We start from the raw sequence: 23721 nt of genomic DNA, 5'->3' as shown, positions 1-23721 counted from the left end.
AGCACAACAATGTCACCATTCCTTTAACTGTGAGAACGCAAATTCTGCCTTACTACTACGATGAGAATTAAACAAACAAAAAAACAAAATACTAACCATTTGTATCTTGTTGTGGAGTTTGTACTAACATATTATATTGAATGAAAGTGAATGTGATTTAATTTTACATCATATTTGAGCGGACATAATTCAATAAAAACTGGAAGCTACACATTTAATAGAAAACTTGATTTTCATTTGATAATTATTTTGCACTCGTCAATCGTCATTAGTTCCCAAATATAACCATGTTTCGTTCCATTTATATTTTATATTACTACTAGAATTTGTATCCGCGTACACGCAGGATTTTAATTTAAAATATTTCTTATCAATAAAAATTGTTGAGCTCAAATATAATCATTCCAACTTTTGAGTATAAGTCTATATAAATACTAAACTTACTTTACTCACTGATATACGATATATATATTTTTGAAGATAATATTTTTTTTGTTATATTTATTTACGATTTTACGTGTGATTTTAGTTAAAATCTTTATCAATAAGAATCATTGAATATGAATATAATTTGAAGATTAAAAAATAAATCTATATAAATGTCGTACTTATTTTACTAATATATATAATATATATTGTCTGGTGTCGCAATAATATTGTCGACAATCTTCTGACTTTTTATCTTTAAAAAAGTTCATTCCATATTCATATACCATGTAAACATAATTTAAAAGTTCTAACGTCAATGTAGATCGTTGACCTAATTATAGAGACCATTTAAACATATCGATATCCTACATTAAATGTGAATATACAAAGTTTCATGAACAGTTTTAGTGCTATGTAGCTACAATGAGGTTGTCCAAATGCATCATTTGCCATAGTATAATTTCCGACTAAGTCAAGAATGGTTAAATGATGAAACGTTTAAACCCCACAATGAATATCTATTCACTAATCCAAGTTACATATTTTTCTAAAATCTCATATGTTATTTGCAGATGTTAATTTTGTGATGCAACCCCAGTTTCGTCTTCTCAAAAAAAAAACAGTGTACTTTAAATAGGTTGTTTTTACCAATATTTTGGGTTAAAAGCATTTGATAATATATATATATATATATATGTTTTATATCATGTTATAAAATTCTAGCTCCGGTTGATAATATACCTTATGAGATATGCTACACAAATCACATGCCACCTTTTTGTAATGGTTTACATATCATTTTTTCTATATTTTCTGACCATTGATTTTATTTTTTTTAGATAAATTATTTTTTCAAAATTATTTTTCATAATTTTCCAAAAAAAAATTGTGCCTTTACAATGTCTTTGTTTTAGATCAAAACTTTTAAGTTAAGTTAAGTTAAGTAGTTAATATTTTCTTTCTTATAAGTAAAATTTAATAATCATTCTTTATGGTATATGTTTCTTAGAAACTAATGTTTCACTTCAATTTTATTTTCATGTTTAGATTTTTATAAATACCAATTACATAACTTGTTTTTTTAATCCACCATGCATTAAAATCTTACTTACATTCTAAAACTCATTAAACCATTCAAAATTTTGGAATATAATCATTTTTTGGTTATAATTTTAATAATAACATTATTACTAAAACAAATTTATAGTATTATTTTTACTATTTTAAAATTTTCATTTATTTTACTTAATTCATTTTTAGATAGTTATTATTTTTATTATTTACTAAAAAAATTATATTATTGTTTATACTATTTTAAAATTTAATTAAGTTTAGTTAATTCGTTTTTTATTTATTTTTTATTATTATTAATTATAAGTAATTAATTATTATTAAAAATAGTATTTTTTATGCAAAAAAAAATGATTAGGTGAATGCTGATGTGGAGGAAGGAGAAGCGAGCAAAGTTAATTATATATATATAGATTCATAAATTATGTAGACGGAAAAAAGTTAAATAAAATCTGTTGTGAACCAACTATAAACCAATTTTACATAAGAAATAAACTTAGTTCGTGATGGTTTGTTGTTTATCCTAGAAATAGAGAGGTTCAATCCATTAATTGTTCATTCGTTTTGTCCGCAACATCAATTTAGATTTTAGAGCTTCAACATAAGTATTATTGGACCATGAAAAATCAAAACAAACATATTTCTCCATTGGAAAATAAAAACCAGAGACACACACATTAGGGGATATATTCAACTTGACATTTTACTTGATTTGTATAAACTTTATAAATTATATGTTATTCAATCATGAATTCTAAAAAATCCATTAAAATCAACTGTTATTAAATTGATAATTTAAAAATGTATTTTAAAATCCACTATTATTTAATACAGTTTGTAGATTCAGATTTTAATAATTTTTATGGATTTTGAAGGATTTGAGAAGATTTGTTTAGTCAAAAATACAGAATCCAAATCTCATGGTTTTAGGTTGGATTTGAAAGAATTTTACAGAAAACCATATCAATTCTTCTAAAATCTATCAAAATTCCAAATTTCCTAAATCCTATCAAATTCTCCGGAATCATGGTTTCACGCACCCCTCCGTCTGTCGAGCCTGCATTTTCTTAATAGGCCGATTTATACAAAAGAAATGAAACACAAGGCCCAGTAGATAGATATAGTATACCTGTTTAGCAATAATAAACTCAGTTATTAAATGCTAACGTTAACCAAGTAGGCGTAGATTAGTCTAACCTACGCCCTTTGTTTCTCTGGCTTCTTCTTCACAGAAAGAGTGAAGACGGTGAAGTTCATCTTCTTCTTCGTCAACTCCAATAAACCATAAACCCTAATTCCAGCGTACCTTTGCTCAAAATTCGATCCTTTGAATCTGAATCAGGTAAATTTTGTTTAATCGACCTCTTAATTTGAGTACTTACCTTTTTGTCTTTGTTGTGAATCTAAATCAAGATCCTTGAATTACCTCAGACTCTAAACTATGACCCTGAAAACGAATTGTGAATTGGATTCTAAAAGTCTCTTCCTTTTGCTTTGATTCTTGTTGATTATTGTGTTTCCTCTACAGGCTTGCTTAAGTTGATAAAAAAAATGGGAATCTGTATTTTAGCTGTGTATTTCTAAGCTATAAGGTCTTTGTTTTTGTGGATGTTCTGATTTCATGATCTGATGCTGATGAGTAATATATCTTTAGGGACGTCTTCAAGTATGTGGAGCTTTGATTTTTGAGTCAAGCAAAAACAATTATGGAAGGTATAGGGTTCAGTAATACTAGCAGTGCAACAAAGAAGAAGAGAAGCACCACGTTGCGTCGGCCTTGGAATGAACGACAGTTACAGGATGCTTCATCGTTGCCATCCACACCAATCCCTGACAATGTAAGAAACCACCAACATATAAATCTTTGCAATGTAAACATAATTCTTATTGTACAATATTACCTCTTTTACTTGTGTGGGAATAGTTTTCGTGGTAGGTATAGTATTCATACTTCTTTAGTATTTATGTAGAGCAGTCACTTTTACTCTGCGGCCGTAAAAGTTTCTGCCTTCATCTATATGTCTAAATCAATGACACTTGGGATCATTGTGTACTAATATATGAGTTAGTTGTGTTAACTGATGTGTAAGATTTTGGCTTTGTGTTGGTAGAATGAGAATAAGATAGAAGAGATAGAAGCAGTGGAGTCAGATGAAGGTTCAACGAATGGTTCATTCCAAGGAAGTAACCTAGTGAGGCAAGGTGGAGCTCACAGCACTGCATCCACTGAAGGATTTCTTGTCCCTTGTAAAAGGAAACACTCAATTGACACAACAGAACATCGAGCGGGTTTTGATGAGAATATCATCAAGAAGGTTAAGCTCAAACTCGGTGGTTCATCAAAAACTATAAATGTAGTATCTGCTTCTGATGGTGCTTCTAACATTGGGTTGTGTTCGACAAAGTCTTCTCATGCACCAGATGATACCTTGGCAATTAGTCAGACTAACCAGGTACTAAATCCTTTCTCAAATGCTGCCTGAGATGTTCTGTCTTTCTGATGAAATTTGTCTCCAACAGTTTGGTTGTTGTTTTTGCTCCTTTATTCACAGGAAATTTCAAACGAGCGATCCACTAAACTAAGAGAGACACCGGTGGACACCGCAAGCAAATCAGATTCATGTAATGATACCCAAGATAGGAAAACAAAAACGAATCCGATCCGTAAAAGCAACCGGATTTCTAAGAGACGTGTTTTGGCTGAGGAACTCGATAGTCTTGATGATGATGACGAGGAAATTCAGTTTCTCAAAAGGATGAAAATGGCTAAACTTGTGGCTGCGGAAGAAGATGTTGATGACGATGAAGATAGGAGCAGAAAACATAAAAAGCTTTCCAAGGTAATGAAACAAAATGTACAACTCCCACGTGGTGTAGGAACATCAGAGAAGTCAAGTAAGAAGGATAAAACGGGAAAAGCATTTGATGTCAAGGACGATGACGATGAGGAAGAAGAGGTTGTATCAGATGTTGAGCCAGGAAATAAGAGCTCGAGAACTAGAAGAAGAGCAGCTGAAGAAGGCCAAAGTGAAGTTAAGACAGAAATGACTGTGACTACTCGTCGACGTTCTGGATATAGTGGAAACCTCATTGAGTTTCCTTGTGGCTTACCTCCGGCTCCACCTAGAAGTAAGCTTGATGAACATCTAACTTGCTCTTTTTAAAGGCAATCCCTATGAATTTTTAATGGCGTACTTGCTCTGGCGCTTGCATTAGATAGTTGACACAATCGCAGGGCCTGACTACTCTGGTTGTCACATTAGTTGAGAGACCTATACTGTTTGCTCAATCTATCTATGTTCCAGTCGAGGTTATTATCAAATTGTTCTCGGACTTAAACCTGTTTTCTTGTTTTGTTTGCTTACAGAGCGAAAAGAAAATGGATTAGAGGTTGATCAGCAAATAAAGAAAGCTGAGGCTGCTCGGAGACGTAAAATGCAAGTGGAAAAGGCAGCTAGAGAGTCAGAGGTTTGGTCCTCTTTTACTTTTTCAGTTGAATGGTTAAATCAAGCAAGCTTAAATAATACTTTTTCACATCGGTAGGCTGAGGCAATCAGGAAGATTCTGGGTCAAGACTCTAGCAGAAAGAAGAAGGAAGATAAGATAAAAAAACGTCAAGAAGAGAAGGCCAAGGTATAAACTGCAATTGTACTTTCGACCATCTCATATGAGATCTTTTCTACTAACCTTATGATTGTTTTGCAATCTATTGTAATGCAGGAGAAGGCTGCAGACACGATTGCCCGTAGATCAGACACAGTAAAGTGGGTGATGGGTCCTTCAGGAACCATCGTAACCTTCCCAGAAGAACTTGGATTGCCAACTATATTCAACTCTACACCTCACAGGTATGATTACAAGTACAGCTATGAATTTGATGCAATGACTCATTACCTCATTGAGATTTAAGCAATACCGATTAAACGAAATTTAACATGGTTGACCTTGCTAATGAATCAGTTATCCTCCACCGCGGGAGAGATGTGCTGGTCCAGAATGTACAAACCCATACAAATACAGAGATTCAGAGTCAAATCTACCATTGTGCAGCCTCCGATGCTACAAAGCGATCAAAGGCTAAATGATGGATATATATATATTGTGAATCATACTCGTATAAACCGTTTGTTGTAAATACTAATAAGAAAGCACTATAGAAGTAAGAATCGAATGTTTGTTGTTAAATAAGAATTAAATGTCTATAAAACATAGATAAAATGTTTATATCCAGGGGGAACAAATTTATTTCTAACTATCGTTTCTTGAATTCCAGTTAACCAAGTAAGTAAACGGTTAGCCACAGTGAAGTCATTATCCTCAGCTGCCGACTTCTTGGTCCACGGTTATTGTCGCCAATGCCTAAAGCCAAAAATAAATTACACTGTGATTAATTGATTATAGAAAGAAATAGCAAAGAAATTTCTCATTTCTCTCTCTCTCACTGGCTTAGTAAGTGAACACTGAACTGCTTTGCCATTTTCCTCTCCATAAGGCTTATCCAAACACGTCTTTGTGAATCTTGTCATCTTGAAGGACTCAAGCTCTCACCAGGCATTTCTCGGCAATGTACAAACAATGGAATTACGGTGTTCGATGATCAAGGGATGGAGAGAAGCCAAATCATCATCGCCCCAGCTCTCAGAAAAGCCAACTATGCCTTCTTCCAGTTGGTGTTTGGATGAGCTGTTGGAGATTTTGGAGTGTGCAAGGAACAAACAGTGATGACTGTCTTCTATGGAGTAGATCCTTCTGAGGTGTGCGCGGGACCAAACCGGAGATTTTGGAATTGCTTTCAGTGAGACTTGTGCTCGTAAAACAGAGGAGCAGAGGAGAGAATGGAGCCAAGCTTTGACCTATGTGGGCAGGGCAACATTGCTGGAGAACACTCCCTAAAATGGTTTGTGTTTGATTGGTTACAGTATTATTATTTTTCTTTTTTGGTGAATAAAAAAGATTTATGAATCTTGCGTGTGAAGTTGTTAGAATTTGTGGCAATCTTCAATTGGGTCTGCATGTTTTCGGGTCAACATTGCGGGGAAATTAAAGACCGAGGCTGACTGGATAGATGAACTATCAAGGTGGAGAAACCCTCTTGATGGAAGAATTGAGAGTGTGTTGAAAGTGGGCTATGAGAGTTTACATGAGGAAGACCAAGCTATATATTTCTCCACGTTGCAATCTTCTTCTAGTAGATGCCCTGGAACTTTTGTGATGTTCCAGAAAATGCAACTGTAAGTTTTCTATCTGATGGGTTTTGCATTACCATGCATGATTATACGTTGTTGTTTAAGCAGATCATCTAGCAACTAACAAGTTCTACTTTGGAATATTTGTTAGGGTAATGGATCAACCGTAGGTGTATGTATCATTTGATATAGCAGAGAACAAAATAAATTAATGATAAGCGCAAGGGCTTTTCAAAGAATGCACAATCTTAAATTTCTATTAGCAAGCAGTTGCGAATTACTGGAGAGATTAAGTGGTCCCTTAGACACTCCAAATGCAGTTTTCAATTTTGCCAACTACTTCAAATTGGATAACATGCGCGCGGCAGTGGATATTTCAAGACATTCTCAACACATCTTCCCACGAGTGTAAGAAGTGTAGACCTCTAAGTAACAGTGGTATTGAGAGGATTACAGATTGCATTAAAGATCTTCATAATCTACAATACCTTATTCGTACAAAATGCAAAAGGCTTGCGTCATTGCCAAGGCTTCCTAGGCCCGGAACATCTTAGCAATCTAAAAAAAAACAAAAACAAAAATGAAAAACTCTAAAGTCTCTGAACATTGGACAAACATTGAATTCTTTTAAACAGTCAAGAAACTATGATTTGACACTTGCTAGATAACCTCGGCAATGCAAGGAGATCTCTTACATCGACAGAATTTTCTTTTAGCATGCAACATCTCAAACGAAGAAAGAAGCTTCTTGAGGATTACCGAGTTCTCTACATACCTTGCCAGTTCCATTTCCATAGGCTCTCCACAGAATACTCGAGCGATGATAGCAAACACATGCACGATATGTTTGTTGTGTTCGCAGGACACCTTACTCGTAGTTAACTCCACGTATGAAAATATTGCGAAACACAAAGTAACTTTTGAACCATATAAAATTTTTCATACGAATATGAATATGTATTATTCATTCTTACTACATATTAAAACAAAAAAATTACAAATTGTGGATCATCTATATAAAAGAGCCGAGAAAAGAAGGAAGAGTAGCCATCCAACCATCTTCATCAATGAAAGTTTTGAAATCTATAAGAGATACAACATCTTTAACAGAAAGATTCTTCTCCCATCCAACTCTTCCTTTCTTATCCGCTCCTTCCCCAGTGCAGTTTACCTCCGCATATGTAAATTTATCCCTGATTTGTGTGTGTTTTTGGTAAGTCGAAATTACTGTTAAAAATATGTAACAAGAGCATATATTAGAAACAAAAGAGCAAAAAAAAAAAAAAATACATTACGTACACTCCTTGTTTAAAATCCCAAGCATCCCATCCTCGAGGTACGACAACATTGGACATGTCGGTTCCATAGAAGATAACTCTAGAGTAGGCTCGCCAAGCTCTTCCTAAATACGCCTCACCATCTCCTTGAATCTTACAATTATTGAACACGAATCCACTTGTGTCTTTCTCACTTTCCCTCCCTTGCGCAGTTATACATCCTGGTAACATTCCATCTTTCTTCACTATGTCCTTTGTTATTCCTCTAACGTATATCACACAGTTCTACATCCACACACAAATTCATTAGATATCTAAATTGCATTCATGTATATATGAAAAAGAGATATATGAGATTACATTACTTGGTATATAGATTGGCCTTGTCCCCATATGAAATCAATGGCTCCTTCGATGTAGCAATTTTTAAAGTAATGGCGGCCTAGAAAATCGGCGACTGTGTCTTGGACACTGATGAAGCTGCAGCCATAGAACCACGCCTTGTCCGCGGTTAGTATAATTGCTGGAGCTACCTTTATCGCTAGATATGGTATTATTGGTGTTATTTTGATATTCGTATTCTGCACAACCAAGATGTCAGTTTCACAATACAATATTTATTGTTCATACTTCATATGGTATCCATATGTTTGGAAACTAATCCGAATCATTTGATTTATCTTATCATCAAAGACCAAAGCAGATTGACATATGTCATATCAATATTGAAATGAGGCTCTTAGGTCATGTACAACAGGCATTGCTCACCCAGTTGCTTCCCAAGATTTTTTATTAAAAATTAATGAAATAATATAATAGGGAGAGAGAAAGAAAGAGAACCGTTCTCAAAATTCTCGGAGAAGCAACATTGCTCAGTTTGATTCTACATTTGTCAGCTTTCTATTGGTTACACAATAAAAAATGTATATATATATATTTTTTTTCTGAGTAATGGAAAGAGTACTCCCGTTGTAAATGCTCTTAATATACAATATCCCACATTGAAAATTGAGTAAAATTGGTTTCTTCACTCATTATCAATTGGTTTTGAACTGGAAATTCATATTCTAATAGATACAACTATCTAAATAGTAAATAGTGAAAGCACTTAAGATAACTTTTTTATTTATTAAATGACTAAAATGTTATTTTTTTCCATTTCGTACCAAGTGTTGTTTAAAAACTAATTTTATTTCAGAATATGCCATTTTTATTTTTTTAATATAAATTTTTGAATTGTGGATAAAATTCTAATATTTTTCCTACCACTATAATGTATTAGAAATATTATAGTAAACTAATAATTAGGAGTAAAATGAAAATTCAATTATTTTATGTGTGAAAAAGAACTTAAATGACATTATTATGAAACATAAATAACGATTATTTTTAAAAAATGGTTATTTTTTTCAAATGGTTATTTCTAGATGGATAATAATGAATTCCAATTTTAAGTATATTTTTAATACATGAATTGTACTTCTATGGTTGGAACTTGGAAACACTATTTTAAAATTTAATAAATGTTGTAACTAATAAATCCATATGCTTAAGACATCTAAATCTAGGTGAAATGGAAAAAAAAAAAAAAAAAAAAACTCAATGTTTTAACTATGCCATAAACGCTCATACCAGCGTACATGCATAGGACTCTAACCTTGAATGTAATCTTGATAGCGACGAAGTATTCGGCGTGTACTATGAAAGGACCACTCGAATTGGATTGTCCTGCATCATTATATTGAATTACCACTTTTGCTGCGTTGTTTCCTTGCATTATTATCTTTTGTTTCTCCTTCGGAATCACTACCTTCTCGCTTTATCAACACACATAAATCGGTCAACCCACCTAAGAGAAATAAAGAGAAGTGAATTGCATGAAGATAGTGGAGGTAAGAGAGCTTACTTGTAGGTTCCATGTTTAAGATAAATCCTAATCCACTGTTTGTTACCAGAAGGAACGGAGTCTACGGCTTCTTGGATGGTTCTGAAATGACCTTTACCATTATGACTAACCACCACTGTCTTTATATCTTTGTTAAAATTCTTCGGGTCTAAACCATAAGAAGAGACAAGTAATGACGAAGCCGTAAAATACAAAAATGAGAGAGCCAATATACTTTTAAGAGATTTCATTGCTTAAGCAAAACGTTTTTAACCCTTTTCAACACCTACAATATCAACTTGGTTGATTTTTTGGACGTTTATATGGATAATTGTTTGAAGATTATATTATTTTTTTCATTGGCATTACAATGATATTTTAACTACTTATATATACCATTTTCTTACCTCATTCCAAGTATGGTTAAATATCCACTGATTAAAGTTTTCTTAATCAAAAAGCAAGTATATACCCATTAATTTAGTATATACACTAATCTTTAAAAATAAATTTGTCAAATTACATAGCAGCAATAATTCATAAAAATTAGAAAGTGATTCATTAACAAAAAACTACAAGTTAATGCTAAGTAAATACAATATTGACGAGATTTTGTGCAGAAATTGGTTTTTATAAGAAATGTGTAAAATAGGCAATAAATACGATTGTTAATTTATAACATTATGATTAAGTATGTTATAACATGCTGATTAAGTTTGTACATTTCCTTACCTAATTTTAAGTATGGTTAAGGATCCACTATTTTTTTTTTGTTTTTTTGTTACTATTATATATGGTCTAGATCTTCTGATTAAAATGAAGGACATGCTTGAGAATTGTCGGAATTAACCATGAACCACTATGACTTCCAGTTCGAGAAAATATGATTTGTTTCCTAATTAAGTAGTTTTCTGACCAAAAACAATTATTAGACTCCCCTCAAGCTGTAGAAAATGTTTATGAAAGGATCTAACATCATGTTTTTCTAGGTGAAATGAGTTTAAGAAGATCTAATACTTTTAACTTCACTTTTCTGGAGTCACATTCCTATAGCGATCTCTTTTCAATCTTATATTCTAATTTAATCTAGGAAGTAGAAGAAATCGAAGGTGTCAAATCAAAGATGGTCAAGTAAGTAAACATGAAAAAATCAACCCGTTGACTTTGAAAGCAGTTAGATTTAAGTGTTCAATGGGTACGGGAGTGCTATTATACCAGATTGCTAAATTCATAGATCGGCTAGTTCGTATATGTAATCAAATCCGACTAAGTTTACTCAAAAACACAGGGGTAATCCAAGTTTGAAGAAGGATTGCACATTTGGTTTGGTTACTATAAAGTGTCTTCGCTTAAAACTTACGTCTTTTGTCTTATTTTCTTACAATTCAAAAACTCGATCAAATGATGGTTTTTTTTGGTTGAATAAAATGTTACATTCAATAATAATAATAATAATAATAAATAAATGCAGTCGAGAAAAATACAAATTATAGATCGCTTAAACAATTGAAGTTGGTTGTTGACAAAAAAAAAAAAAAAAACAATTGAGGTTGGTATAAACAAAATTGACGAGAGAAGAAGGAAGAGTAGCAATCCAACCATCTCTATTAATGAAATTTTTGGGTTGTATAAGAGATTCAACATCTTCAGCAGTGATATTCTTCTCCCATTTAACTCTTCCCATTTTATTCGCTCCTTTCCCCGTGCAGTCTATCTCCGCAAATGTAAATTTATCCCTGGTTTATTTTTATGTAATTCAGATTTATCGTTAGAACATGTCTACTTAAAATGCATACATTAAAAGAAAAAAGAGAAGAAGATTACATACTCGTCGGGTTCATAATTCATAGGATCCCATCCTTGACGTACAATGATACTTGACATGTAGGTTTCATAGAAGATAACTCTAGAGTAGGCTCGGTAAGCTCTTCCCAAGTATGTCCTACCACTTCCTTTGATCATGCAATTATTGAACACAAATCCACTTGTGTCTTTCTCGCTTTCCCTCCCTCGCGCTAGGCCCCATGATTGTTTTATATTTTGTTTTTATTTTTATTATTGTTAGATAATTTTCTATGGATTTGTAATTAAAAAATCATTATTAATATAGTTTTTGACAATGTTCATCAGTAATATTTTTGTTTTTAGGTTTTTGTTATTATGTGTTGCTAGTTTTATTATTGTAATGAAAATGTAGATTAAAATCATTTTTTTTTTGTATCCTACTATATTAATTGGGAAGTACAAATATGAAACTAATCCTAAAATATGTAAAAAGTTACATTCACTTGCTATTAGAAAAACTTAATTAATTAAATAATCTTTATTAATTATTAATAAACAAAAAAATTGTTGACAGATCAAATTAAATTAAATCTAAAAAAGTAAATAAAATCTATTCGAATCTAAACTAATTCGTACTTGAAAAGAAAAATTATTAAAAATTTAGCAGCTAAGATTTAAAAATCTAATCGAATAAAATCTACAATTATAAATTTTATCAACATTTTCTACCAGTACAGATTAAAATTTTTATCAAAAATTTAATCGAATAAAATCTATATCACTTCCGTTTAATAGCTTAATTTAAAAAATTAATAAATAACATAATAACAAAAGAAATTACTACAAATTTTCATCAAAGAAAAATTCAACCCATGATTTTCCGTGGGTTAGTACCTAGTTAGGATGTATTGAAAGACCATTATTATTTTTAGTTGTTTTGTTTTATTTAATCAATTTTAGCGTTTGATATTTAATGTTTTTATCAACACCGTGGAGATAAGTATTTTTTGTTTTAAAAAATTGTTAGGAAAACATAGAACACCACAAACACCTGTTTTACCGAAAAGAAGATAAAAAAAGAAATTAAACAAGATGAAAATCAAAATCGATTCATCTTAGGATTTTAGAAGGAAACACAAAACGATACCTCTGACTTCTTTCTCTGTCAGATGAGGAGAGCAACATATTCTTCTAGTTTTATTGTATTGATTCTGCACAAATAAAACAATCTATCTTATTCACTGCTTTAGAATATTCCGTAAGGCTTTTATTGTTTTTTTTTTTGTCGGCAACAAACATTTCATTAGATTCAATAATCTACATCCATGATATTACATACTTTATCTTACTTGTTCTTGCTTGCTTAGCTAGTTTATCAGCAGTTACATTTAGACTACGAGGTATTTTAGCAAAAGAAATCTCAACAAAAGATCTACTAAGATTTCTAATATCCTGTAGATAAGTGGTAATGAGAGAGTGCTTGTAAGGCTTTTAATGTTTAACTAGATTCGGACCCACACATACGTGCGGGGTTGATTTTAAAAACTAAATTTACTAACCCATTTATAATTTATTACGTACATGCGGATTATGTTTGTAAACATATTTTTAATAAATGTTATTAACATTCATAATCCAAACTTTTTTGTATCAGTTTAGTATTTGATTTATTTTTAATTCGGTTTAGACAAAAAAATGATCAAATTTGTTTTTGTTATCAGTAAAAACAATTATATTAAAAAATAGTAACAGAAAGATAGTATGTCTAATTTAGGACATAAAATCCATCATGTCTTGTATATGTCTCATAACTATGGTTGATTTTTTTTTTATCTATTATAGAACATAGTTTAATGTTTTTTCTTTTTCTTTTGAATAATTTTTTGACATTTTTGTGTTAGATAAATTGAAAAATATGTTACATAATATATTGGAAGCATTAATTTATTTTAATTCTAACATGATCCTGGATTTTGATTTTTGAAAATTTTTAATCTCATCTTATTCCTCCTTCCATCCCGTTTCCGTCCCATTATTCTTTTCTCATTTCCTCAAAATCATGTTCCTACATATTTAGCACACAAACACGTAATAGTTTGATTCAAAACAAAATAAAGTATTTGATGAAGAAAAATAATTTCTTTAAAACATTCAGTTAATAGAATCACACATACATGCCGTGTCAGTTAACATTCTTTTATCTCTTGTTTTGTACATGCTTATGCTAGATAAGCTGAAGAAAAAAAAACATATTTAAAATACTGTTGTTTTACTTTAGTTGTAACATGTTTTCGGATCTGCACATTTATGTATTGATAAAATGATAAGTTATAAGTAGTTTTAAACATATGTAGATCTTAATTCAGTATCCAAGATTTAAACATATTGTATATATGTAATACATATGTTTGAAATCATAATATAAAATCATAAATATTGTTTACAGATATCTCACAATATATAACCAAATTATATTTTTATACATATATACAATTTTGTATTTAATTGCTCGATTTTAATAGATACCGATTTAAATTATTTCTATAAACATTTAGATGATTTTGTATATTAGGTAACATCATAATTTCTTGTTTCCGGATATATCTCAAAATATAAAATCAAATTAAATAAGTTTACATATATACAATTCCGAAATTAATTGCCCAAATTAAACATATACATAAATATCAAAATTATTTTTTCCTTAAATTGTTTACGTAAAACTACTTACATTTTTTGAATTTTATTGCAGATGCTTGTTTCGATTCTGTTTGGATACGGGAGTATGAAAAACAGTTCTGAACAGTTAATACATGATCCGAACAGAATTAATCCAGGGCATATAGGATCCATGCATTTTTATTATCAAATTTACTTTAATGTCCCTCTTGTATTGTATGCTCTTTAATTTATTCAGGGTTATTTTATGTCATATATTTCAGTATTCATTTTGCCTTGTAAATAATGCTTCACTTTTAATAGTATAGATAATGCCATAAATAGTTATGCTTAAAACATTAATCTATTTGCAATTATTTAATAAGTTTCAGTTTAACAAGTTAGCATTAACGACGATGATTAATAGATGTATTCATATTATTAATAGATTAAAATAGATATAAATGATTTATGAATACATTTATAATTAATAGATTAAAATAGATATTAATCATTAATTAATAGATTTTAAATATATTTTATGAGATTTTAAATGATTTTGATGATTTTAGGTGAGTTGATATGATTTACTGTAAAAAAATTTCAAATCTCAGCTAAAACCATGAGATTTGGATTTCTGTATTTTTAGCTAAACAAATCCCCTCAAATCCTCCAGAATCCCTAAAAATTATTAAAATCCAAATCCACAGTCTATATTGAATAACAATGGATTTTAAAGTAAATTTTTAAATCATCAGTTCAATAACTATGAATTTTAAAGTAAATTTTTAAATCAACAATTCAATAACAGAAGATTTTAATAGATTTTTTAAAATCTATGATTGAATAACATAGGATTTGTAAATTTTATACAAATCACTTAAAATGTCAAGTTGAATCCACCCGCCTTAGTTTGAACTTTGACGTAGATTCTTTAAATATAGAGAGAAACAAAAACAAAAATCAATTACCAATTTGTAAAAATCGGTCCATAAATAAGTAATTGTCAAAACTGTTAGGGTAGATCCTCACTCCAACAAGAAGCCTGGCCCAAGAACTTTTTGGAGGACGAACCAACACAGTTCCCTATAAATATGAGCGTACGGCATCCAAGTCAGGGGATCGCAAAAAGGAAGAAGAATACGGATAGCAAGTACAAAGCCACACTCGTCCATAACTAGAATCGACGAGCCCGCAGCTCGTCTACTGTATTCGTCCATTGTTTATAACTCGTTTAAGTCGTGTTGTAATCCGTCTTTTTGTGTCCCGGCACCGATTAATAGAAGAGAATTTCGATCTCCTTTTTACCAAACTAAACATTCTAATTGTGACCGATCTGGACATCAACAATTTGGCGCGCCAGGAAGGGGAACCAAGTCGAATTTCTCTGACAAGTTTGAAGAACGGACCTACGACGACTAGACGAGATGACAACAGTCGACAAAGAAGGAAGCAAGGAAGCTGGTTCGTTGGGGGGAACGACCACTCCAGCGATGGATCAAGCGGAGCAGATAGTCCTCCCAACACCGGACGCTCCAAGGAAGGGTGACAGTAGAAAGCCCGGAAACGTTCGTCATCGCGTCCAACTTAACAAGCCCGACGACCGCACAGCCAACGCAGGTCCCTGCACAACTCACTTTGCTCAATAGCCAGCCCGTCTTCAGTATTGACGAACTGTTCCGCGGGATTTTAACGCGTCTTGACCAACAAGAAGAACGAACGAACACCCGGTTGGACGCACTCACCGCAGCTCAAGTCAGCTCTCAAGACGAGATCAATCATCTTCACAGCATCCGGCAAAACCTGATGAATTTTCTCTCGGCAAGAGCAATGCGAGGATCGCATGCGCAAACCAGTGAACTGGAGCGTAACCCTATCCCGCGCATTAACGACCAGAACAACGGGGCAAAGGATGTCGAGATGAGAGAAATCAGAGAGAAGATGCAAGAAATGGAGACAATATTCCACAAAGCAACAAGCAAAGCACCCGAGGTAGAACTTATGCTCGAAGCGACGCAACAAACTCCATTCTCTCGAAGACTCGCTACAACAGCAGTAAAACGAGCAGTCAAGCCAAGGCTGGGTTATTACGACGGTATGCTCGACCCACGAGATTTCTTACTTACCTTCGGTGTGGCCCTCGGCCCAGTTCAGCCCGGCAGAATATGACGCTGGAGCCTGTCAAGTTTTCGCCGAGCATCTAACAGGAACTGCCTTGAGTTGGTTTTCGCGACTTCCATCTGGTTCGATTGACAGTATCAAAGAGCTGATAACTGAATTCTTGAAACAATTCTCTGTTCTAATGGATAACAAGAATTCCCATGCCAACTTGTACGCTCTAACTCAGCAGCGAAACGAATCGCTTCGGTCCTTTATCGGACGTTTCAAAGAAATCGTCGTTAATGTCTCAATTCCGGATGCTGCTGCTATTGTTGCGCTCAAGAATGCGCTTTGGTACGAGTCTCGGTTCAAGGAGGAATTCTCTTTGACACAAGTGGAAACTATAGCCGACGCTCTGTGCCGAGCTGCGAAGCACATCAAACTTGAAGAAGAGAAAGTTGTCAACGCTAAGAAGCTTTCCGCAGAGAAAAGTGCTATAGCCAAACAACCAGTAGCTGTAGCTCCAAAAATCGAACACGTCGAACCACGACAACATTTCACCAGAAATCAAGACTGAACTCGTCAAACCTTTGCGATCAGCAAAAATAAGTACATCCGGAAGGAAGGAGGTGAAAGTAGCGCAACCCGTACTGTGATTATCACCAGAGTACCACCCACACAACCGAAGAATGTCGTTACCTCCAGACGGTCTTGATGAAACGATACAAGAAAGGAGCAATAGTTGTCGAGCCTGGCAGAAGCAAAACAGCCCGAACTGGACGAAACAATGCCAAGCGCACCGAAAACATCGCTCGTAAATTCGTCAAGGATTCTAAGACACTCGCCGACCAAAGTGAAGACGAGATGGAAGTTCATAACGATATTAATCATGAAAAGCGACCGCACACAGATCACAAGCTCGATCAGTGCCCCCCAACGATAAGACGAATAACCATGATTATGGGCGGACTAGCAGGTTGCAACGACTCAGTCAGGTCAATAAGGGACTACACCAAGAAAACTGAAATGAAGAAATCGTGGCCGTCAAGGATCGATTCTGACAGTATGCCAATATCATTTGATAATAGCGACCTTGAAGGCTTGGATCTGCCGCACAACGACCCATTGGTCGTCGAAAATCTGATCGGCGAAAGCGAAGTGACAAGAATCCTAGTCGACACTGGAAGCTCGGTAAATGTGATTTTCAGGAACATCTTGGTACAAATGGAGGTCGGTGAAAGCGAAATCAAGCCAGAATGCCACTCTCTAACCGGCTTCGACGGGGATCACATCATGTCAGTCGGCACTATCAATCTGCCAATTTTCGTGGGAGGGATGGCTAGGTATTTCAGATTCGCAGTTATCGACAAACCGACGATCTATAACGTCATCCTTGGAACCCCATGGCTTCATAAGATGAACGCAGTCCCATCGACATACCATCAGTGCGTCAAATTCCCGACCCCAAAAGGTGTATATACGCTACGCGGAAACCAGTAGAGCGCAAGGGCCTGCTTCCTGATCGAGCACAAGATCCATACCGGAAAGAAGTTATAGCAATCAAAGCAATGGGTCGGCGACGATAGCACATCGCCAACGGACGGGAAACCGAGTCCAATCCAGCAGGGTGTCACTGCAATAGAAGAAGTAAGTCTCGACGAGACTGATAAGAAACAATGCGTGAATATCAGAACGGAGATAAGTCCAGCCATGCGCGACGAGTTAATTCTTTTCTTTAAAACCAACATCTCGACGTTTTCACGGACTGTGACTGACATAAAAGGAATTGATCCAAATGTTGCGACTCACCAACTCAATGTCGATCCAACGCATAAGCCAGTCAAACAGAAACGACGCGAGCTAGGCCCCGAAATATCGCAAGCAGTAAACGACGAAGTTGAAAAGCTCCTCGGTGCCGGATCAATCGTAGAAGTAAAGTACCCCGAGTGGTAAGCCAACCCGGTAGTCGTCAAGAAGAAAAACGGAAAATGGCGAGTCTGTGTGGATTTCACCGATCTTAATAAGGCCTGCCCAAAGGATAGTTTCCCATTACCAAGGATTGATCAACTCGTCGAGGCAACCGCAGGCAACGAGCTGTTAACCTTTATGGACGCCTTCTCAGGGTACAATCAAATCTTAATGCATAAGGACGACCAGGAAAATACATCGTTCATCACAGACAGGGGGACCTATTGTTACAAGGTCATGCCCTTCGGCTTAAAAAATGCGGGAGCAACGTATCAACGACTCGTCAACAAGATGTTCGCCGAGCAACTCGGCAGGACTATGGAAGTTTACATAGACGATATGCTCGTCAAGTCGCAGCGCGCAAGCGACCATATCACTCATCTGCGACAGTGCTTTGATACTCTGAACAAGTATGGAATGAAGCTAAATCCGGCCAAATGCACATTCGTAGTCAAATCAGGGGAGTTTCTCGGATACTTGGTAACTAGGCGAGGTATTGAAGCAAACCCAAAGCAAATCAAGGCGACCATTGACTTACCGTTGCCAAGGAACGCTAGAGAAGTACAACGGTTAACCAGACGAATTGCTGCCCTGAATCGCTTTATATCCAGATCGACCGACAAATGCCTACCATTCTACCAACTCCTCAAAACTAAAGGAAAGTTCGAGTGGAACGAAGCCTGTCACAGCGCGTTCAATGAATTGAAAAGCTACTTATCGACTCCCTGATCTTAGCTAACCCGAAGCTCGGTGAAAACCTATTTCTTTACATCGCGGTCTCCGAGTCGACAGTCAGCGGAGTACTCGTTAAAGACGATCGAGGAGAGCAACGACCCATCTATTATGTAAGCAAATCCCTTGATGATGCGGAAACCCGCTACCCAACAGTCGAAAAAGTTGCCCTGACAGTCGTCACATATGCAAGAAAGCTCTGACCCTATTTTCAGTCGCACACCATTGCCGTCCTGTCTAACCAGCCCATACGATCTATACTGCACAGTCCGAACTAGTCCGGTTGACTAACGAAGTGGGCAATCGAGCTCAGCGAGTATGACATTGAGTATCGTACTCGTCCAGCCGCCAAGTCATAAGTACTGGCCATTTTTTTAATTGAATTACCGTTGAACGAAGCCGAGCCAACACCCACCGATCCATTGGACGACCGATGGACCCGACACGTGGACGGTGCATCCTCCAATCTCGGATCTGGAGTAGGAATTCGACTAACTTCCCCAACCGGGGAAATTTTGGAGCAATCTTTCCGTCTACGATTCCAGGCAACTAAAAATGCCGCCGAGTACGAGACACTAATCGCCGGGCTTAGGCTCACCAACGGGATGCAAATCAAGCGGATTCGAGCTTTCTACGATTCCCAACTTGTCGCCAACCAGTTCAGCGGCGAATACAATACAAAAAGCGAACCTATGGCCGCCTACCTCGACGTCGTTAGGATCTTGTCCAAGCGCTTTGACGAGTTCGAGCTCATCAAAATCCCCAGAGGGGATAATGCCCCAGCCGATGCTTTAGTAGCACTCGCCTCAGCGTCAGACCCGGACCTTCGACGAATTATCCCAGTCGAAAGCATCGACACGCCGAGTGATAACTCTCCTTTTTATATGTTTTTAGCATCCTTTTTTGTCCATATTTTGCATTGTTCATACCTCTAACTTAGCATTTTTAGGCCATTAACTGTAGGAATTCACTTTTAGAGCATTTAGGGTGTTGCATTTCTGCATTTGCATATTTTGGATGAAAACAGGTGCTAAAGAGCCAAAAATGGGGGAAAACTAGGAAAACTCGAGCATGTACCTGAAGGAGCCATCGAACTACAAGAACAAGTCTGAACCCCAACACGATCGAAGAGGATCCAAGAGCATGAAGAGCAACCTGAAGATCCACCCGAGGAGTAACCCGACTTCACCCTCGTGTACCCCATCGAGTAGACCATCGGGCAGGTCTGGGAAGCTAGGCGGTTTCCATATATAAACCCCCTCTTTCCCTAGATCGCTAACGAGCACACCGCAGACCCTCAAACCAGAGAGCGAGAGCTTCTGTGAGAGAACTGAGCGACTCAAACATTTTCTTTTCGTTTTGCATTTTTATTTTGTAGTTTTCTTAGATTTCTATCTTGTACTCCTTCTACTCTACTCTTTCTTTTTATACAATGTCATTTTCATTCATTTTGATTGCTTTGTTATTCGTTTCTATGTCCGAGTAGTGTAGTAAAGTTTCTAGGGATGGGATAGATGATTTTGTGTTCTTGATCGGTTAGGATGCTTTAGTTGATTGTAAATGATTGATAGATTTCCTTCTAGGTTGGTGTTCTTAATGCTGTCAACAAACCGAAAGGTTGAGATTAGATCTAGGGCGTTTACAAATGCTACAGGCCGAAAGGAGTAGATAAAATGCTTGATTTAGCCAATGCTAGATGTTTACTTAACTCTGAGTAAAAATTAGATGAGTTTAAGTCTACTGACAATAAAGAATCGTTCTTAATGCCTGCTTGTTCATATTGCTAGTGCGACAGTGTGGTAATGTGGTCAAGGTTGATTGTTGCTAGTGCGAAAGTGTGGTGACAAGGTTTTAGAGGTTCATTGTCTAGGAAATAATTGCTTGAGGCATGTAAGGCATCCGTACTGGTCTAGGATACTTAGGATTCGATTACCCCCATCCTTAGGAACTTTCGTATTTCCATCATTTGCATTTTCTTCACTTACTCGACAACCTACCCGATCAGGTACATGATAACCTGCATCGAGTAATACCTCCAGCTGTTCATATCTCACTTGCATACTCGATCACCTCACTCGATCCTGTACTCAATTGCTTGCATCGAGTACTTAGGTCGTGTGGTTTCTTGTTTATATTCTTTTCTTTTGTTTATTTTAGGATTGTTAGAACCAAAACCGTATCTGCTTGGCTTGACTTGTATTGTACTGATCATATCCTTCCTGCTAGCAATAGACAACCATTTCGATTGATAACCCTTTGTACTACACCTGCATAGGGGATTGATACCCTGGGTGAAACCTGTCTATCACCGAGCATAGGAGAAACGCACGCCGAGACATGCCTCGCTCTTCACCAACCTAACGGAATTAGAACCACCTATCGAACGGCAACATCGCGCCGACAGTGCGAACCTCCTTCAGAAAGCGACAAGACGGACTGGCGAGTTGAAATCCGCGCATTTCTCGCCGATGGCGACGTGCCAACAGACAAATGGGTCAAACGACAACTGAAGACAAAAGCTGCCCACTATACCTTAATGAAAGACCATTTACTTTGGTGGATCGCGTCAGGAGCCCTCTTGCTGTGTATACATGGAGAAGACACAGAGCGCGTCATGATGGAAACTCACGAAGGAGCCGGAGGTAACCACTCGGGTGGCCGAGCCCTTGCACTACGAATCAAAAATCATGGTCATTACTGGCCAACGATGATATCCGATTGCGAAGAGTTCATCGCCAAATGCGAGAAGTGCCGACCGAACTCTTGCGAGCCGGCATAGCTCCTTATCCTTTCATGCGTTGGGCAATGGACATCATCGGCCCATTACTGACTTCCGGACAAAAACTGTATATACTCGACCTCACCAACTATTTCACCAAGTGGGTCGAAGCCGAGTCTTATGCCAACATCAAAGCCAGGGACGTCCAACTCTTCGTCTGGAAATATATAATTTGTCGCCACGGCCTCCCGTACGAAATAATTACTGACAATGGGTCGCAGTTTTATCTCCCTACAATTTGAAAGTTTTTGCGCAAGGTGGCGAATCAAGTTGAGGAAATCAACGCGAGGTACCCACAAGGGAACGGACAAGCTGAGGCAACAATCAAAACTATACTCGACGGCTTGAAGAAAAGGTTGGACGCCAAGAAAGGTGCCTGGGCCGACGAGCTTGACGGAGTGCTCTGGTCCTACCGCACAACCCCGAGGCAAGCAACTAACCAAACTCCGTTCTCCCTAGCTTACGGAATGGAAGCAATGGCACCCGCCCAAGTCGGCAGTACGAGTCTCCGACGAACAATGCTCGTCCAAGACACCGCACTCAAGAATCAGATGCTCCTGGATAGACTCGACGAATTGGAAGAGGAACACTATAAGGCACTTATGCGAATCCATAATTATCAGCTCGCCGCAGCCAAGTACTACAACAAGAAAGTCCATAATTGACATTTTGACGAAGGAGATCTTGTCCTCCAAAAGGTCTTCGAAAATACCGCCAAGCAAAACGCTGGAAAAATGGGAGTCAATTGGGAAGGTCCATACCAGGTATCCATGGTCGTCCATCCTGGCGTGTACGAGCATTTGACAATGAGCGGCGAACCGGTGCCAAGGTCTTAGAATTCCATGCATCTAAACCGGTGACAATGAGCGGCGAACCGGTGTCGGCTATGTTCAGCTCGTTCTTTCTAAAATTCGAACAACCATGTAATGTGAACTACGAGCGGCTTGATCCCTCCTGATCAGGGGGTACGTAGGCAGTCCCGTTTAACGGAACACAGCTGCCAGTAATATAAATTTTCTTTCCTCATAAGATTGAGTCGTCGCTATTCGTAAACTATTTAAATCGTTACTCTGGCCCAGTAACGACTCGACGTTCCGACGTACTATTTAAAGCCGAGTCGCAACTCGCACAAAAAGGATAAGCCGACCATCACGAGTTGCACCTGGTTATGTGAAATTAGCCGAGTCGCAACTCGCACAAAAAGGATAAGCTGACCATCACGAGTCGCACCTGGTTATATGAAGTTAGCCGAGTCGCAACTCGCACAAAAGGGATAAGCCGACCATCACAAGTCGCACCTGGTTATATGAAGTTAACCGAGTCACAACTCGCATGACAGTCGTAAGCCGATAATCGTGAATTGCACCTAGTAAAACATAGTTGCCACTAATAACATGAACGGATGACGATATAAAGTAATAAAAGACGAAACTTTATAAAAACAACGACAATAGTCCAATACGGGAGCCGACCCCACTACGACACACCAAAAGAAAAAAAAGGGGGGGGAGAATACAAACAAAAGCAAAGCTCGACGAACGAGCACTACATACAAAAAAAAAGAGAACAATCATTAAATTCCCAGATCGGCGTTGGACGGTTCGTTGAATTCCAACCCGCTGATCATCGTCTCCCAATAACGGCACGACTCCTTCAAATCCTTCAGTACGTCTAGAGGAACGTCAGCACCTCTAGCAACTATCTCCTCGAGTTACGTGCAGATCTCTTCAGCACGACTACTCTCACAGAAGTAGTGACTCGTGCTCTCCAGCTGAGTAGTATAACGTCGCAGCACGTCGACACGAGCCCGACAAATATCAATCTCCGCATGATCTTCAAACGGCCTTCGAC

At 36.5% G+C, this 23721-nt stretch overlaps 3 protein-coding genes across 3 annotated transcripts; 2 read left to right on the top strand and 1 right to left on the bottom strand.

The window, feature by feature from the left end:
• The first annotated feature begins 1929 nt into the window (after positions 1 to 1929).
• On the top strand, positions 1930 to 5752 carry LOC104787408 (uncharacterized). The gene is made up of 8 exons (XM_010512986.3): positions 1930 to 2842; positions 3155 to 3338; positions 3612 to 3953; positions 4053 to 4629; positions 4868 to 4968; positions 5044 to 5133; positions 5221 to 5348; positions 5461 to 5752. The coding sequence occupies exons 2-8, from the start codon at positions 3207 to 3209 to the stop codon at positions 5579 to 5581; spliced, it is 1491 nt and encodes a 496-aa protein (XP_010511288.1). The 5' UTR covers positions 1930 to 2842; positions 3155 to 3206; the 3' UTR covers positions 5582 to 5752.
• Positions 5753 to 7621: 1869 nt separating this feature from the next.
• On the bottom strand, positions 7622 to 10209 carry LOC104787409 (putative pectinesterase 10). The gene is made up of 5 exons (XM_010512987.2): positions 9870 to 10209; positions 9621 to 9780; positions 8329 to 8544; positions 7986 to 8248; positions 7622 to 7879 (listed from the first exon to the last, which is right to left on the bottom strand). Exons 1-5 carry the CDS (start codon positions 10097 to 10099, stop codon positions 7699 to 7701), a joined length of 1050 nt encoding a protein of 349 aa, XP_010511289.2. The 5' UTR covers positions 10100 to 10209; the 3' UTR covers positions 7622 to 7698.
• Positions 10210 to 18101: 7892 nt separating this feature from the next.
• On the top strand, positions 18102 to 22535 carry LOC104789482 (uncharacterized). Its single transcript, XM_087512537.1, has 5 exons — positions 18102 to 18340; positions 18434 to 18920; positions 19637 to 19933; positions 21367 to 21864; positions 22128 to 22535. The coding sequence occupies exons 1-5, from the start codon at positions 18102 to 18104 to the stop codon at positions 22533 to 22535; spliced, it is 1929 nt and encodes a 642-aa protein (XP_087368663.1).
• Positions 22536 to 23721: the final 1186 nt, after the last annotated feature.

This window comes from Camelina sativa, chromosome 5, assembly GCF_030686135.1.
Source record: "Camelina sativa cultivar CO46 ecotype springtype chromosome 5, ASM3068613v1".
Lineage (NCBI taxonomy): Eukaryota > Viridiplantae > Streptophyta > Magnoliopsida > Brassicales > Brassicaceae > Camelina > Camelina sativa.
The sequence above is the reverse complement of the archived record's forward strand: the minus strand, read 5'-3'. Positions and strand labels throughout refer to the sequence as shown.

Excerpts from the sequence above, each read along its gene's own strand:
- LOC104787408 (XM_010512986.3), top strand. The coding sequence starts at position 3,207 with ATGGAAGGTATAGGGTTCAGTAATACTAGCAGTGCAACAAAGAAGAAG. Across the intron at positions 4,630-4,867 it reads ACCTCCGGCTCCACCTAGAA|AGCGAAAAGAAAATGGATTA; the intron begins GTAAGCTTGATG and ends GTTTGCTTACAG. Across the intron at positions 5,349-5,460 it reads TTCAACTCTACACCTCACAG|TTATCCTCCACCGCGGGAGA; the intron begins GTATGATTACAA and ends CTAATGAATCAG.
- LOC104787409 (XM_010512987.2), bottom strand. The coding sequence starts at position 10,099 with ATGAAATCTCTTAAAAGTATATTGGCTCTCTCATTTTTGTATTTTACG. Across the intron at positions 9,781-9,869 it reads CTTAAACATGGAACCTACAA|CGAGAAGGTAGTGATTCCGA; the intron begins GTAAGCTCTCTT and ends GTGTTGATAAAG. Across the intron at positions 8,249-8,328 it reads AAGGCCAATCTATATACCAA|AACTGTGTGATATACGTTAG; the intron begins GTAATGTAATCT and ends GTGTGGATGTAG.
- LOC104789482 (XM_087512537.1), top strand. The coding sequence starts at position 18,102 with ATGCGCGACGAGTTAATTCTTTTCTTTAAAACCAACATCTCGACGTTT. Across the intron at positions 18,921-19,636 it reads TGCCAAGGAACGCTAGAGAA|GCAACTAAAAATGCCGCCGA; the intron begins GTACAACGGTTA and ends CTACGATTCCAG. Across the intron at positions 19,934-21,366 it reads ACCTTCGACGAATTATCCCA|GGGATTGATACCCTGGGTGA; the intron begins GTCGAAAGCATC and ends ACACCTGCATAG.